General features: G+C 42.4%; 1 protein-coding gene across 4 annotated transcripts in view; it reads left to right on the forward strand.

The window, feature by feature from the left end:
- Positions 1-6,962: 6,962 nt before the first annotated feature.
- The window catches only part of LOC129200365 (gap junction beta-7 protein-like), a 34,966-nt gene continuing 27,632 nt past the window's right edge, over positions 6,963-14,296 (forward strand). Inside the window, exons 1-2 of one of the 4 annotated variants that reach the window (XM_054811702.1) lie at positions 6,963-7,306; positions 13,225-13,288. In XM_054811702.1, coding sequence (XP_054667677.1) covers positions 7,148-7,306; positions 13,225-13,288 — 223 coding nt within the window. In that variant the 5' untranslated portion in view covers positions 6,963-7,147. The remainder of the gene's footprint in view (positions 7,307-13,224; positions 13,289-14,296) is intronic. The other 3 variants (XM_054811703.1, XM_054811704.1, XM_054811706.1) reach the window with 3 other exon arrangements.

Genomic DNA, 14,296 nt, shown 5'->3' on the forward strand with positions numbered 1-14,296 from the left:
CACAAGAATGAAAAGCCTGTCTCTTTTAAGAGGGAAATACACTCAAACTACCTGGCTTTTACTGTTTCCAAAGAGTCACACACAAGTCTCACAGTCAGAAATCTACATTGTGAAGGCAGACGTATCATGCCACCTTCTTCAGTCTGTCTGTTAGTTCACAACAAAACTGATTTTCAAAGCTGAAAATATTTTGGTGCAAGAATTTTTATTCTTTCTTCCTCCTCAGGCCTGCATATCAGCAATCATTGGAGGCCTCTGTGCTTGTGCAATCTTGTTCAGAGCACCACTGTGGTGCCAGCCGACGGTGTTGACTGGCTCAGCTTTAAGGACACATTCACACAAGAGGGTGCAGCACTATTTTAAGTTTCCAGTGCTCTCCTGGAAAGCTATATAAGTGGTAGGTATATAGCCATTTCAGGCTCATTGAGGCACAGCACAGGCTAAGGTAAGGGAATCCCAGATGACATCTATAGCAATTATTTAAGGTATTGTTAAGGGTTTGAGCCTCCCTTTTAGAACATGGTGAAGGAACATTAGACTGCTCTTCTGTTTTCTTCTCCCAGCTTCATCATTTTGCTGCAGTAAAGAAGGGATGGCTGGGTATGCTAGCGCTGTGTCTCCCCCTAATTCCCAATATATCAGAATTTCACTACAATATGTGGGTACCTAGCAGGGAGCTTAGACTTACTCATTGTACAGGGAACTCAGATCAGGGAAGCTGACAGTTGTTCCCTGGATGAAAGTGTCTCCAAGGCAGCAAGATTTTGCTAGACAAAGAAGTCCAATTTGGCTTTTAACTTAGAAATCAAAAAAATTCATTCACAGGTAACATGGCACAAAAGGTTTACCCTTCGTTTGAGCATTTCTGGAAAAAAACCCAGAACTGTAGAAACCCAGTTAACAAATGCACTATTGTTAGCCTGGGTCCCTTAGCAAGCACAATGGATGCACTATATTTGCCAGGTTACAGAAAAGGGTGTGGAGCAAAATTATTTGTCCTTCAAACCTTGAGAGATCTGCCATTCGCTGTACAGAGGGAGTGGAGAGATTCCAGACATATCATCAAGTGCATCAACTGGAAACTCCTGCAAAAGATGCAGCTATATTCAGATGAATCACTTCCTAAGGCTCCTAAACAATATTAACATTACATTAATGTTGCAGTCAAAGGCATTAATAAAAATAACACAGATCAAGAGCTTTTTCCATTAATCATCCCTCTAAAAAATCCGTTGAAAATCAGACCCAGGACTTACCATATACTACTTGATACACGTCAAGCAGCTGCCATATATTCCTGCTGAGTTATGTTTCAAAGGAGCTGCGGTTTGGCCAGAAGCACAGTGCTATTTCATGGGTTAGCTAGACATTAACTAGTCCTTATGTCTGTACAGATTATAATAATTCAGAAATGCTAATATTCATTTTACAGGTGTGGTGGGTTGACCCTGGCTGGGGGCCAGGTGCCCACCAAGCTGCTCTGTCACTCCCCTTGTTCACTAGACAGGGGAGAAAAAGTATAACAAAAAGCTTGTGGGTCGAGATAAGGACAGGGAGAGATCACTCACTAATTATCATCACGAGCAAAACAGACCAAACTTAGAGAGGGAATTCATCTAATTTGTTAACAAGCAAAACAGAGTAGAGGAATGAGAAATAAAACCACATCTTAAAACACCTCCCCCCACCCCTCCCATCTTTCCAGGCTCAACTTCAACCCGGGCTTCAACCTCTGCCCCGCCTCAGCAGCACAGGGGGATGGGGAATGGGGTTACGGTCAGTTCATCACACGGTGTTTCTGCCGCTTCTCATCCTCAGGGGGAGGACTCCTCTCATCGTTCCCCTGCTCCAGCATGGGGTCCCTCCCACGGGAGACAGTCCTTCACGAACTGCCCCAGCATGGGTCTCTCCCACGGGGTTCAGACCTTCAGGACCAGACTGCTCCAGCGTGGGTCCCCCACGGGGTCACAAGTCCTGCCAGCTAACCTGCCCTGGCGTGGGCTCCTCTCTCCACAGGTCCACAGGTCCTGCCAGGAGCTTGTTCCAGCACGGGCTTCCCACGGGGCCACAGCCTCCTTCAGGTGTCTCCACCTGCTCCGGCATGGGGTCCTCCACGGGCTGCAGGTGGAATCGCTACACCCCCCTCATCCTTCCTCCATGGGCTGCAGGGGGACAGCCTGCTTCACCATGGTCTTCACCACGGGCTGCAGGGGGGTCTCTGCTCCGGCGCCTGGAGCACCTCCTCCCCCTCCTTCTGCACTGACCATGGTGTCTGCAGAGTTTCTTACATCTTCTCACTCCTCTCGCCAGCTGCAAAAGCTCTCCCTAACTATTTTTTTTTTCCTTCTGAAATATCACAGAGGCGCTGATTGGCTTGGCCTTGGCCAGCGGCAGGTCCATCTTGGAGCCGGCTGGCATTGGCTCTATCAGACACAGGGGAGCTTCTAGCAGCTTCTCACAGAAGCCACCCCTGTAACCCCCCCACTACCAAACCTTGCCATGCAAACCCAGCACAACAGTAGATGACCTTCTTGTGCAATGTCAAGATGAGGCATTGCAAAAGCCCCAAATACCACCAGCATGCAAAAGAAAAAAAAAAACCAAAAAACTTGTGCAGTAATTTTCCTATGAGCTGAACAAGTGTAAGAAACAACTGCTGGGCAGCACCCCACACTGATGGGATACATCAGGAGATCCAGGACTGAGGACTTTTTCTTTCTTCTCTCAATTCAGGTTATAGGCACTTCTAAAGTTACGGAAACACAACTATCCAGTGCGTGGATAAAGGAAAGAATCTTATAGGTGTTATACAGCTCTGACTCCATTAGTGGAGAAGAAAAAATGCACTAATAATGGTAATGTGATTATTCCACAGTTTGTACATTAACTTCTCACTCAGCTCACTTTTACCCAGCTATAGACTTCTCACTGATGTACAAGGATGCTCTTCATTCATCTGTCAGAAAGGAAGGGGAGTCAATCAGACAGCGAGGGCAAGAGGATTATTATCCACGCCGCTTCAGAGCCCTCCCTGCAGTGTTTTCCCCATGTCAAGAAATGAGCTGGGAACCAAATGGATACACTTGCAGTTATGTACCAATTTGCAAATCCTTCTCCAAAATAAAATTCTGAATTTTGTTGCCCAAAAGCAATTCTATTCCCAGTGAGCCTTCTCTCCCCTAGAGTGGCTATTCAGGCTTAAGATCCTGTCAATTTGTGCTGAATACTTGGCAGAATAACTCTTTAGAGAGCTGTGCCTCTTTGTAGCTATCTTCAAAAGCAGCACTAAGGACTGGAAGAAAGTGGTATTTTAACATCATGGGATGCCTGGTAACTCTTGGAAAACCAAAAGGATTACTGAATTAGCATTTCTTACCTTTTAGTTTAGAAATTAATTCTATGACTTTTCTACAGATATGCAGCACTGGCCAGCTGTGACTGTTTTTTTTAATCTGGCATGTCAGCTCATCTTGATAATAGAAGTGAAAACAATATTTAGATAGAAAACATCCTGAGGAGATAGAAAACCAATTTATGAAACTACAAGTACAGAAAAACACGTGACATTTAACCATAGACATAAAATGGGACTGAAAAGGACTTAGAGATGGTCATTAAGTCCATCTTGCTGAAACAAGGACAGGATTACTGTTCCCTGGCATGCACAAACATTTGAGAAAGACAGATAGGTTTGCTTTGAATCAAAGGCATTTCTTGTAAGAAATTTTGAAAGTCCTTTGCTAGGACATTTTACCATGCTGACACCCTCTGACCTCCCATTCAGCTCCTTCCCATGACAAGGAGACAACTGAAGTGAAACTGGAGATTTCTTCAAGTCTTTATCAAGGTGTAAGCTGGAGGCCATACAGACATACAGACTGACCCCAGTGTACAACCACAGCACAGAGCTCAAGAGGTTTTGAGAAGAGGATGCCTATCCTTTGCAGTTTTGAGGCAGTTAGAAACAGGTCTACTGGCAGGTCACTTTGAGCACAGGAAGTCTTAATGGCAGATTAGAAGAGTTTAAAATGTTTATAGATATATAAGACAAATGCTGTCATGTGCCACAGAAAGACATTGCTTTACTGAGAAATATAATGTGAAGCAACAGCTTCCAAAAAGTCCTCATTCTGGGCAGCTCTTTCCAGCTGGTCATTTGCAACATCTAGCACTACTTGGAAAAAGCAAAAAGAAAATCCCTACGTTCACATTGACTTCTTTCTGCCAAAGCTGACCCAGTTGATTCCTCTGGCATTTCTTTAGTAACAGCTCCATGTAGAGATGTTAGGGTGCAAAAGACATGACCATCAACCATGAGCATGACCTGCTCCTTTGTAGTGTCAGAGGTAGTCATCATTTCAAGAGAGTCACCAGGCAATGCCACAGCCCCCTTGTCCTGAAGCAGACCACTCTTCTACACAACCACTCTGTTTCTTTGTCAACATTAAGTCTCATTTTAATCAGAATTTCTTCTAGAGATATCTGTAGTGGTGCCTAGGAGGAAGATTATTAATAAGTTACATGCATCTTGACATGCACGTATGGATGCCTGCACATGAGGGAGGTAGCATGCTTAATAGCTGTCTTGGTCTGAAGCATCAACCAAGAAGAGCGGAGAGCTGCAAGAAATATATTTAAGCCCTGAGCAGCCTAACTGACATCTCCCAGAGTTCCTAGCAGGTATTTAAGTGTCTTTTAACAAGATAACTGGTTATAGTTGGCTGCATTAGAAACAAAGACTTCATATACCTGATGGGCCTCTACTGACTTCTTTATATCTTTGCAGAACTCACTCACTGGTAGGGAAATCACCTGTCATGATTTCCATTCCTGGTTTTGCCTTTCAGATTCTAGGTCTTACCTTGTAGCCCAAATCTTCAATCCAAGCCCAAGCAACAATGAAGTCCTCTGCCCACCCAGAAGTGGACCAAAAGAAGGTTTGGCCAGTATTTGGCCTCTCAGGAGAAGTGCCCTTGCTGTCTTCTAACCTAGGGGGAGGTCAAGAGGGAAATGAAACTCTTATTTGCACTCCTGCTGGAGCCAAGCAATCCTTTCAAGGTTGACCTGCCTATAGTTTATTCACTTTTCAGAATTCTTTTGCAAGTCTTGTGAGTCCTGAAACAACTACTTACATCCCACTCTGAGGGTGGTGTAAGGACTTTCACCTACCTAGAGGACTATCCCACACCAGTGTTGCAAACTGTGGGCTCTCTGCACTGAGAGAAGAGGTATTATAGATAATCCACTAAGATATCTGAAGATCTGAGTTTGATTTTTTCCTCTACTATGGAATATTAGGCTCTGCTTCAGAAGACAGTTTATGTGGGTTTTTGAGTTAAACCAAACACCCTGAAACACAATATTTATGTATAAAAAAAAGCATCTCACAATAGTTTCTGTTCCAATCTGATTTTCTTTGACTAGCTGAACCCCTGTGTTGTTCCATTTGAAAAGTGAACAGGATTATCTCACTGAAACAAATTTTGAACCAGCTAACCATAAAGCATAATGCTCTCTGTTCGACCAAGTTTCTTTATACTATTCTTTGTGGTTAATTCTAGCTTAATACATGTGCAACTTCATGCTATTTCAATCTTAAGCCCCCCAATAATGGACAAAGGATACTTGTTCTTAGAAATAATTAAGCTGGGTCATCTGGGTGATGATCTGGGTGTGATTGGCTTTGTAGGACAGACAAGGAAGTTCTTGTTTTGCTTTTCTTCTGTGGCTTTAGTTAGTTTTCTGTAGGCTTTATCTCTAGTCTGGCTTTGTTCATCTTTCTGAACTTGATTTAATTCTCTCCACTTGTGTGTCACCATATTGCTGATGTTTAAGCAGTAGTGATCTTGCAATGCCACTCCTAGCTCAATTTCATGTAGTTTCTCTATTCTTAAGTGAGTATAGTTCCTTTAGTCTCTCAATTATCAACTTAATCTGATTGTAATATTCTTGGTTTATAGCGTTTGAAGGACTGAGTCATTTGTGTTAATAAAAGACACATCACATATTAGCTGTCTTTAAGCTTGCACACACCAGGCTGAGAATTTACATACAGCTTCATTGGAAGCTATAATCTAAAGACAATTTAGGATTTAAACATAACTGTGAAACTTCAGGTTACACAACCTCTTCTCAAAGTTCAATTAGGGATAGAATTAATTTGAAAAGTAAGTGGCCTCTAGGCTGAGGTTTAAAAGACAACACACATTAAGTATTGACAAGAGCGTATTTCACAAAGACAGAACTCGGGATTGAGCTTTGACCTACACAATCAAAGCAGTAACTTACAGATTTGTAAAAATGGATGCTTTGAGCAAAGCAATGATTTTCATGCCAGTTCCAAGCCTGGTGGCTGCACTTGACACAATTCTTTACTTCACAAGACCTTCCACCTCTCCAGCCAGCTCTACTGCTCTGCAAAAGAACATCCCCTTTCACTTCACACTGAAGAATATCCTCTTCCTCCTAGAGTAAAAATTTTTGAAGGAAGTCCACACTGGCATTAAAGCTTATTTCTAAGCTTTGCAGACAACCCTGAATACACAAACTGCTCTCAAAAGTAGCTGTGAAACTCTGGAAGGATGTTTTGCTGAAAGACCACTGGTTGTTTCTTTGACCTCTTGCTTACACTGGAGACTTCACAGCATTCTAGATAATGGCTATCTAAATGGGTAAATAAATATAGAATATAAAAAGAAAGTATGTACGTTTACAGCATGCTAAGATCTGTATCGTCTCTATATCAGACTTCTAGAAGTGCCTGAAAAACAGTCAAAATGTAAAATTTTCCCAAAAGCTTGAGTTAATAATTACATATCAACGGGAATATCTGGCCGTAAACCTGTTTATGTCCCAGTCAAGTAGAACCTACTCAAGCCACACCTTAAAATATGAGCAGCAGATCAAACATTTACACAATACCAGACTGGAATGTTATTATGCTCAGGGCAGAGCATGAAACAGCCTCTTGCTTTGTTCCTGCATCGCATCCCCTACTTCTAATGAAGATGGAAATTCCTAGCACCCACATCTGTGATTATCTGTGGGGTTAGGCACTCATCAGACTACTTTGCTTGTAAAAAAATCCCCTACCCTGGTAACTCAGAGTAGCCTTGCAATGAGCTGCAGAAGGGGCTCCTGAGCCAGCATGTTAAGGAAAAAGCTGTTTCCAGGTCCCATGGAAGACATGGGACTAGCTAGAGGCCTGCAGCTGAAGGAAAGATGCTTCCCTCTTATCTGCACTGACAGCAGCAGAGTGAATATTTCCACCATTTGGAGCCAAGAAGAGAAGAATAAAATACAACAGGTAAGAAAAATGGGCTATGCATACAGCTTTGGGGGTGTGTGTGATGGTGAAATAAAGCTAAAAGATGACTGTATATGCATATTGTAATTCCTCAAAGATGCTAGTTTGCCAGCTTTCACACATTTCTGTGCTGGTTATGGTTTCCTTGACTCTGGCTCCAGTAGATCAGTCAAAACCATTGAAATACTTTAAAAAAAATGTTGTGGTGCCTCCCCTCTGCATACATACTGTGTGTGCACATACAGTGACACTACATGACAGTCACTTCTGGGGGGAGGGAGGAAGAAACTGCTGCGAAATATTGTTCAAGAAGTTCCTGCCTCCCACATATATTCAAGAAAGCTCTTAAACTGTTGTCAATCCTTTTGACAGTCTCGGCAGACTCACCACTTCTCTGGTGCACGCACATCAGATTCATTAAGATAGCTTGCAAGGAAAGGGGAAAGGTGAAGTTTTGCTAGCCTCAGTAAAAAGTCACACTGATACCAGCTGACATGCAGCTTTTCCAGCACATTACAGTTAGTATCATGCCTGCAAGACTTTTTACAGAAAGAATAATTCCAACTTTTAAAAGATAATTCACTAGAAGTTGCTGTAAGAGCATTAAGGCCAGGAGCCGTGGAAGGAGATCTGCAGCAGCGCTGGGAGCCTTGTGCAAATCTGCACAGCATGTTTGAACTCAGACACTCCTTAATGCCATAAAATGGATTTACCAAAACACTTTGTGTCCAAGAGGAAAGAGGCCTGACAGTAACATATCGAGAACCAAGAAAAAGCCACCACCTGACACCAGTTGCCATTCTCCCTTGCGGGGTTCTTGCTGTTCCCCTGGGCTTTAGACAATAATGTACCTCTCAGGTTTTCCAGTCTGCTTCCTGTGCCAGCATTTGTATAAGAACAGATCAGTAAATTGCAGAAGCACAGATCTTTTTGTCCTAAGTAAGGCTGCAAGGCAATTCAAATAAGATGTATACTGATTTTATGCTCAGGACTACAGTATCTGAAAGGCATTTTTTTAACTAGAGGAAAAGGAAGAGATGCACTTTTAGTGTTCTCAAAGCAAAAATAATTTTAGTAAAGAAAAAAAAAGCAAGGAGCAGGGACTTTAGAAACTTATAGGGCTTATAGAGTTGAACCCATATTATTCACTTCCAAATGAGCTCAGTTCTTTCAAGCACTCTTTCAACACCATGAATGTCCTCTTCCACTGCCAGACTTTCAAGACGCACTCCAAGTCACTCAACTTATTGCTGCTTAGATAGAACCAAGCACAGGAATGGACAAAGCTAAGGATTTCAGGCTTTTACAGTATTAGAAGCATTTTGTTCACAAGGATCTTTCAACAGTGCGTGTTCCAACATCTTAACCTTGGATTTAAAGCTACAAAGACTGGGGGCACATACTGAAAGAGCTCTGCTGGTGTGTGTAGAGAATCCCAGGTTATTTTCCTTCTGAATGGAATAAAAGAAAGTTTTGCTGTCTTCTTGGCAGCTTCCCAAGAATCCTCTGGCGAGATCATAGTGGTCCCGCGTCATCCTATGAAAGGAATTCAACTCCTCATTGTCCTCGGTGAAAGCCCTGCAGAGGATGGTCTCTGCAGAGCTCAGTTCAGAATTGGCAAGCCTGCAAGAGCATGTGTCAGCTTGCACAGCATAGACACAGATCAAGGTCTCAGTCACATGGGTGCATCTCTAATTGACCAGTAATAATGTCAGTGAATTGCAGTTCATGGCCCACATGCAGCAGTCTGGGTGGCTGGCGGTTTGCAAGGTTTCCAGCAAAGTCAGCCAGCAACTCTCCAGTACCCTGCCAATACAGCCCTTTTTGGCAAGAGAATTAAAAGAATAAGAACTTTTCCTTGGCAGTAAAGTTAGTAATTCCAAGCTTTCACTTACAAAGCTCAACTTACTGAACTGAACCCAGTATTACAGCCTTATCCGAGTCATGCTTTGAAACACAGTTTCTTTCACATGGTTTGTGAGATGGCATGGGAAGTTTCTGCTCTTGGCTACAGCAATCAGTTTCATCGAATGTGGTTTGTAACAGAATAAAGGATCAGTCCGGTTTGTGATGGAGATCAGTTTTCTCTCATTAACAAATAAACTATTCCAAACCATTTAGGAGTCTTTATCCAGGAGAGGTCAGCAAGTCCTGTATAGAGCACTATCTGTTTAATAACCAAGAGATGGATATTATTGAATTTATATATATATTCTTGAATGTTACCCAGTTTCCATCCTCAGTTATCCATACACAAATGAGTATTTATATTTAATCAGTCCCTAAATAGAATGGGTAACTAATATAAGCTGGTTACAAGAATAATGGTTTAACAGCTATTTTCTGATATTGATTAACCACATTCAGAAATGGGAGACGCAGCTATTTTTTATTTCCTTGAACTGCCTCATCTTCCTCATCACAGTGATAACATCTGTTGTCTTTGCTTTCTGGTTCTTTTTCATTAGCACAAGGATGCAATGTTTGGGTTAAATATATTTATAGATGAAAGTCAGAAGACAAACACATTTGCAGTTTGTTTTATTTTCTGTGGTGGAACTCAGGAGTTGCCCTGTAAAGAAACACACTTCAGGTAGTTAACTTTAAACCTGGACTTGTCCAAGTTATTACTCACAAGTGATCACTAATGTGACTTTTAGTTTCTAGTGGAGAAACAAATTTTGTAAGAAAACAAAACAAAACCCACAAAACAAACCAGAGTCAATTTCAGAGGTGAAAGAGTTTAGCAAAAGCTTAACACAAACATTACAGCGGTGCCCAGCTCCTCCTCTGCATTCCCCACATAACTGATGATAATGCATTAAACATGCCAGCAAGCATTTACCTTGTTCTCTGTTGAATCAAGAGCAAAGGTCCTGTTTTATAACAAAAGATCTACATATATCTGTGTTGCCTAATCTCTCAACTCTCCCCTTTTAAAGAGGAATCAGGTCCCTGATCCAGTTCACAGCACCACAGCAAATGGTTGGGCCAAAATAAAAGAGAGTGGGGAGGACAATTCTTTAATCCTATTTTCTATGGGACACTTCATCCTGTGAAAAATGTGGCCTTACTTGAAGGTAATGCTAATGTCTGTTTAGCAAGGCGATGGTACTTTTATTACCTGATTCAGAAAGCGAAGGGGCGCAGCCTGGTTTCAACATGTAGCTCCAAGTCCAGAGTAACTTTCTAGTTTTAATGAGGGAACCCTCCTTTTGCACAAATGGGGAGAGTTACCCCCAGAGGATCCTAGCTTTAATGCTGCCTGGTAGCCCTGCAGTACCTTGAGGAACATTGACACTTGAACTTCAGTGCTGACCCACTTAAGGGGTGAGGTGCTCACTAGCATAGCTAAGTGTCTCTGCATCAGATTCCTATTGATATAATGGAATTACAAGAATCTTCAAGGTGAACTTTAAGGCTGACAGTCCAGGTCACTGACTTTTAAATCCACATTGAAAATCAGAACTGGGTATAAATCAGGATTATAAGCCTCATATTAAAGAGGGACTATCAGAAACATTTCAAAGATGGTTAACACCTTAGGTATAGCATCAAAGTTGCTCAGACACTAGCCTCAGAGTTAAACTGCTCTCTTCCAAATCTTCATACTTGCAGTGCTTGGCAGGTAAGGAAAAAAAAAAACCAAAACCAACCCACGATAATCAGGAATCATTGTGGGATGCCATAGGCAGCACAGGGAAGGGACTGCACCTTTTGTGGCTAGCAGCAGTAGTACCCAGAGCCCTGCACTTAATCTGGCATCAGCAGTATAAGTTCTGAAGAAGCTGTGAGACAAGACAGAATGGAGTTCAACTTTGGCTAGCAATATTCCATTTATAGTGTGGCTTAAGTTTTCAAATAAGGCAACTGGAAGTGCCTGTGCCTTTTTGAATTTTTATTAGAGGAAGGAAGAATGTAATCTTATGAGAAAAATAATAGAAAAATATGGTGCTCAGACACCTTGATGGGGTAGGATTTTTCTCTAGTCACTCAAGTTTTAGGACATAGACTGCAGCTGTATAGTGGAAATGTCCAAGTATGCAAAAGAAAGGCAAGATCCAGTAATGAGTCAGCCATACTCTTAGAAGAAGGCAAACCAAAGTGCTACAGACTGTTTTAATAAAGAGCAAGACAAACTATTGATGATCAGCTAGAAGAGCCAAGATTTGGGCAGGCCATGTCACAGTTGGGGTACAGTAGTTTTATTTATCCTTCTACTTGGAGGTAGTTTACTAGCTGTTGTTAGTCAAGCTGTTTATCTAACTCTTGATTTGCTCACTGGCCCAAAGAAAGCTAAGGTGATGTGTTAACTGCTAGTCCCCGTAAACTGCAATGGAGGCAGCACAGGTTCCCTCACTTCCCAGGATGTTTCCATCATTGTTGTTGGCCCGTTCTTCCTTCTAGGATTTGTCCTTCCCTCTGGTCACTGCCAACACATTCCCAGGCAGAATCCTCTCCTAGATATCCCCAAAACACCCATGTACTGTACCTACTAGCCAATATTAATGCCGGTTGTTCCAGTATTTGCATCTCCCAGCAGTCACTTGATGCATTTTGCGATTAGTCATTCATAATCCTCTACACAATCTATATTTTAACTAGCAGCAAACATAACGCTGAACTGTTGTTAATTAAGGCAAAGGAAATCACATCGGTAACTTAAATCACAATTACTTGGTTTATATCTCTGTGGGTACACTACATCCATGCATAGACAGAGTGTATTCGTTCTGCAGTCTGTTGCCCGTGAGGCGCTGCAGTTCTTTAATTGCCTCATAAGCACAGACAGCGTGTGCTCACACTCCAAATGCTACTGGCATCATTAGTTCCTTTCACACTTCATTTCTCCATGCCAGGCATTCAGCGATTTCACAATCTGCATATCCTCCTTTTAAGACATCACAGATCTCTTCTGCAGACCTTTGAGGGACTAACGAGCAAGATGTCTCTGGTTTATTAATTAGCTGCTTATCAGCCGTACGCCACAGCTCCCTACTAGTTCAGCTGCTCAGCTACAGTAATTAGACAACCCACTTTTCAGTCTTTTATAGCACTGCCTTAGACAGAAAGTTTCACTGTTCCTGAGACTATGGTACTTTCTGGCAATTTTAGACATCTCCTGAATGACTAATAGAGAAATCCTGCTTTCTGTATTATTCATTGCAGCATTACAGCTCCTCATTCTAGGTTTTGTCTCATGCACTCTGCTGTCAATATGTGCCATCACCGGCATCCTAGCATCCAGATGTTATCTGAAAGCTTCTTTATTTGCATCATTCAGACAGTCAAAAAGCATGTATTCGTGCTCTCTCTGATTCAGAGTGCAAGTAAAGTGAGTAGTGTTACTTTTCCTGCTGCAATCCTTCTCAAACAGGAACAAAATCAAGCCAACAAACATATGCTGTCTCTGCTTCATGCAATGAAAGGCTTGCTTGTATGCCTGAACTCCTGATTTGTAGCTCCAATGAGTTACCAATAGCTCATGTACTCACAGATTTCATTAGTTAAGGATCTGACATGCAGAAACTTACAGAATATGAAAAACAGCCTTTTTTTTCAGCTTGCCAGTCATCCGTAATTAATATTGTGCAGTAAGTACAACTAGAAGGGGAAAAAAAATCTCTTAAATCAGGCTTAGTTGGTTACTTTACTTTCTACAATATTTCCTTGAAATACCAAACAGTGTCCATGGCAAATGGCTCTCCAGGTCCTATAGCAATTTTACTGCTTGCTATCTATCTGGTCTATCCATTTATACTGCAGAGCTATTCACTTAGGCCAAGCTGTGGCTCCTTTCATCTCTACACAACCAAGCACACAGACTTCAGAGGACGCGCTGTTTCTAAGCAGAGCCAACACAACTTCACCTTGACATTTGAAAGCAGTAAACCAAAATGTTCTTCCTTTCCCAAAAGGCAATGAGAAGCAACACCAGTGTCCGACAGACTGTTATATGCTGTATACGCTGTGCATACACCGGTAAGTCCACCCCAGAGCATGCTTGCAGTGTATGTATATATGTATTGACACAGCTGACCAGATCTTGAGCCTCTGCTGCCTGTCTCCAAACATGCTCCCAAGGCTGGAGGTCAGGAGGGGCCTGGAATGGGCACTCAGAGGGGCCCTTGGTCTTGTCTGGATGACTGAGGTATCCAGGACTAATGTTCACCACAGGGAACACTTACCTCTGTAGACAGCCACAGTCTGTGTCAGTCACTGCCACTGTATCCCAAATAAAAAGGGCTAACCTCTCAAGGCAGTGTCACTTCTTTTTTTCTGAAAAAAATGCTAACTCTAAGGCATTGCAGAAGTACATGATGATTACATTATATCCTTCCCAGTGGAGAAGAACAAAAAAATCTACTTATCTATCACTGTAAGAGAACTTGAACTGTTTGTTCAAGGGGAGTTGAAGCACTTCATTATCATCTTGGTTTTCTGACATGGAAGATGTAGAATTGCCCCTCATGTTGCCTCATGCACAGACACACGCACGCAAACAGCATGTCTGGTAATTGGTCCAGACTTAGGACGTTACCAGCAGCCAACCCTCAGACCTCACAGCCTCTCCAGTCACTGGCTGTGACCACTGAGTCCCTCGAGTAACCAAATCTCAGATGCTCTGGTCTCTCCAGTATCTTAGATTTACAGCCACTCCGTCACCTACCCTATTTGTCGGCTAGCCTGTCTTGCTATTTGCTAGTAACTACACACTGACATACCTACCCACATAATATGCATTCCAGCCTCTCCAATTGCTGGCACCCTGAGCCCACACCCCCCATCATCTGTGGTCCAACTCCAGCTACTGGCAGGTAGACTTCCAGGCATACACATGCACACAGAGAAAGCCCTGCACCCAGAAAAAGTTAGAAATGGAGTTCAATGAGAAGACGGGACAGACTGCACTGATCAGGAGCAGGGCATGGTCAGCTATGACCAGCCCGTTTACATGTAACCAGACTCTTTTATCCCTTTATCTCTCAT

Source organism: Grus americana, unplaced genomic scaffold (assembly GCF_028858705.1).
Source record: "Grus americana isolate bGruAme1 unplaced genomic scaffold, bGruAme1.mat H_78, whole genome shotgun sequence".
NCBI lineage: Eukaryota > Metazoa > Chordata > Aves > Gruiformes > Gruidae > Grus > Grus americana.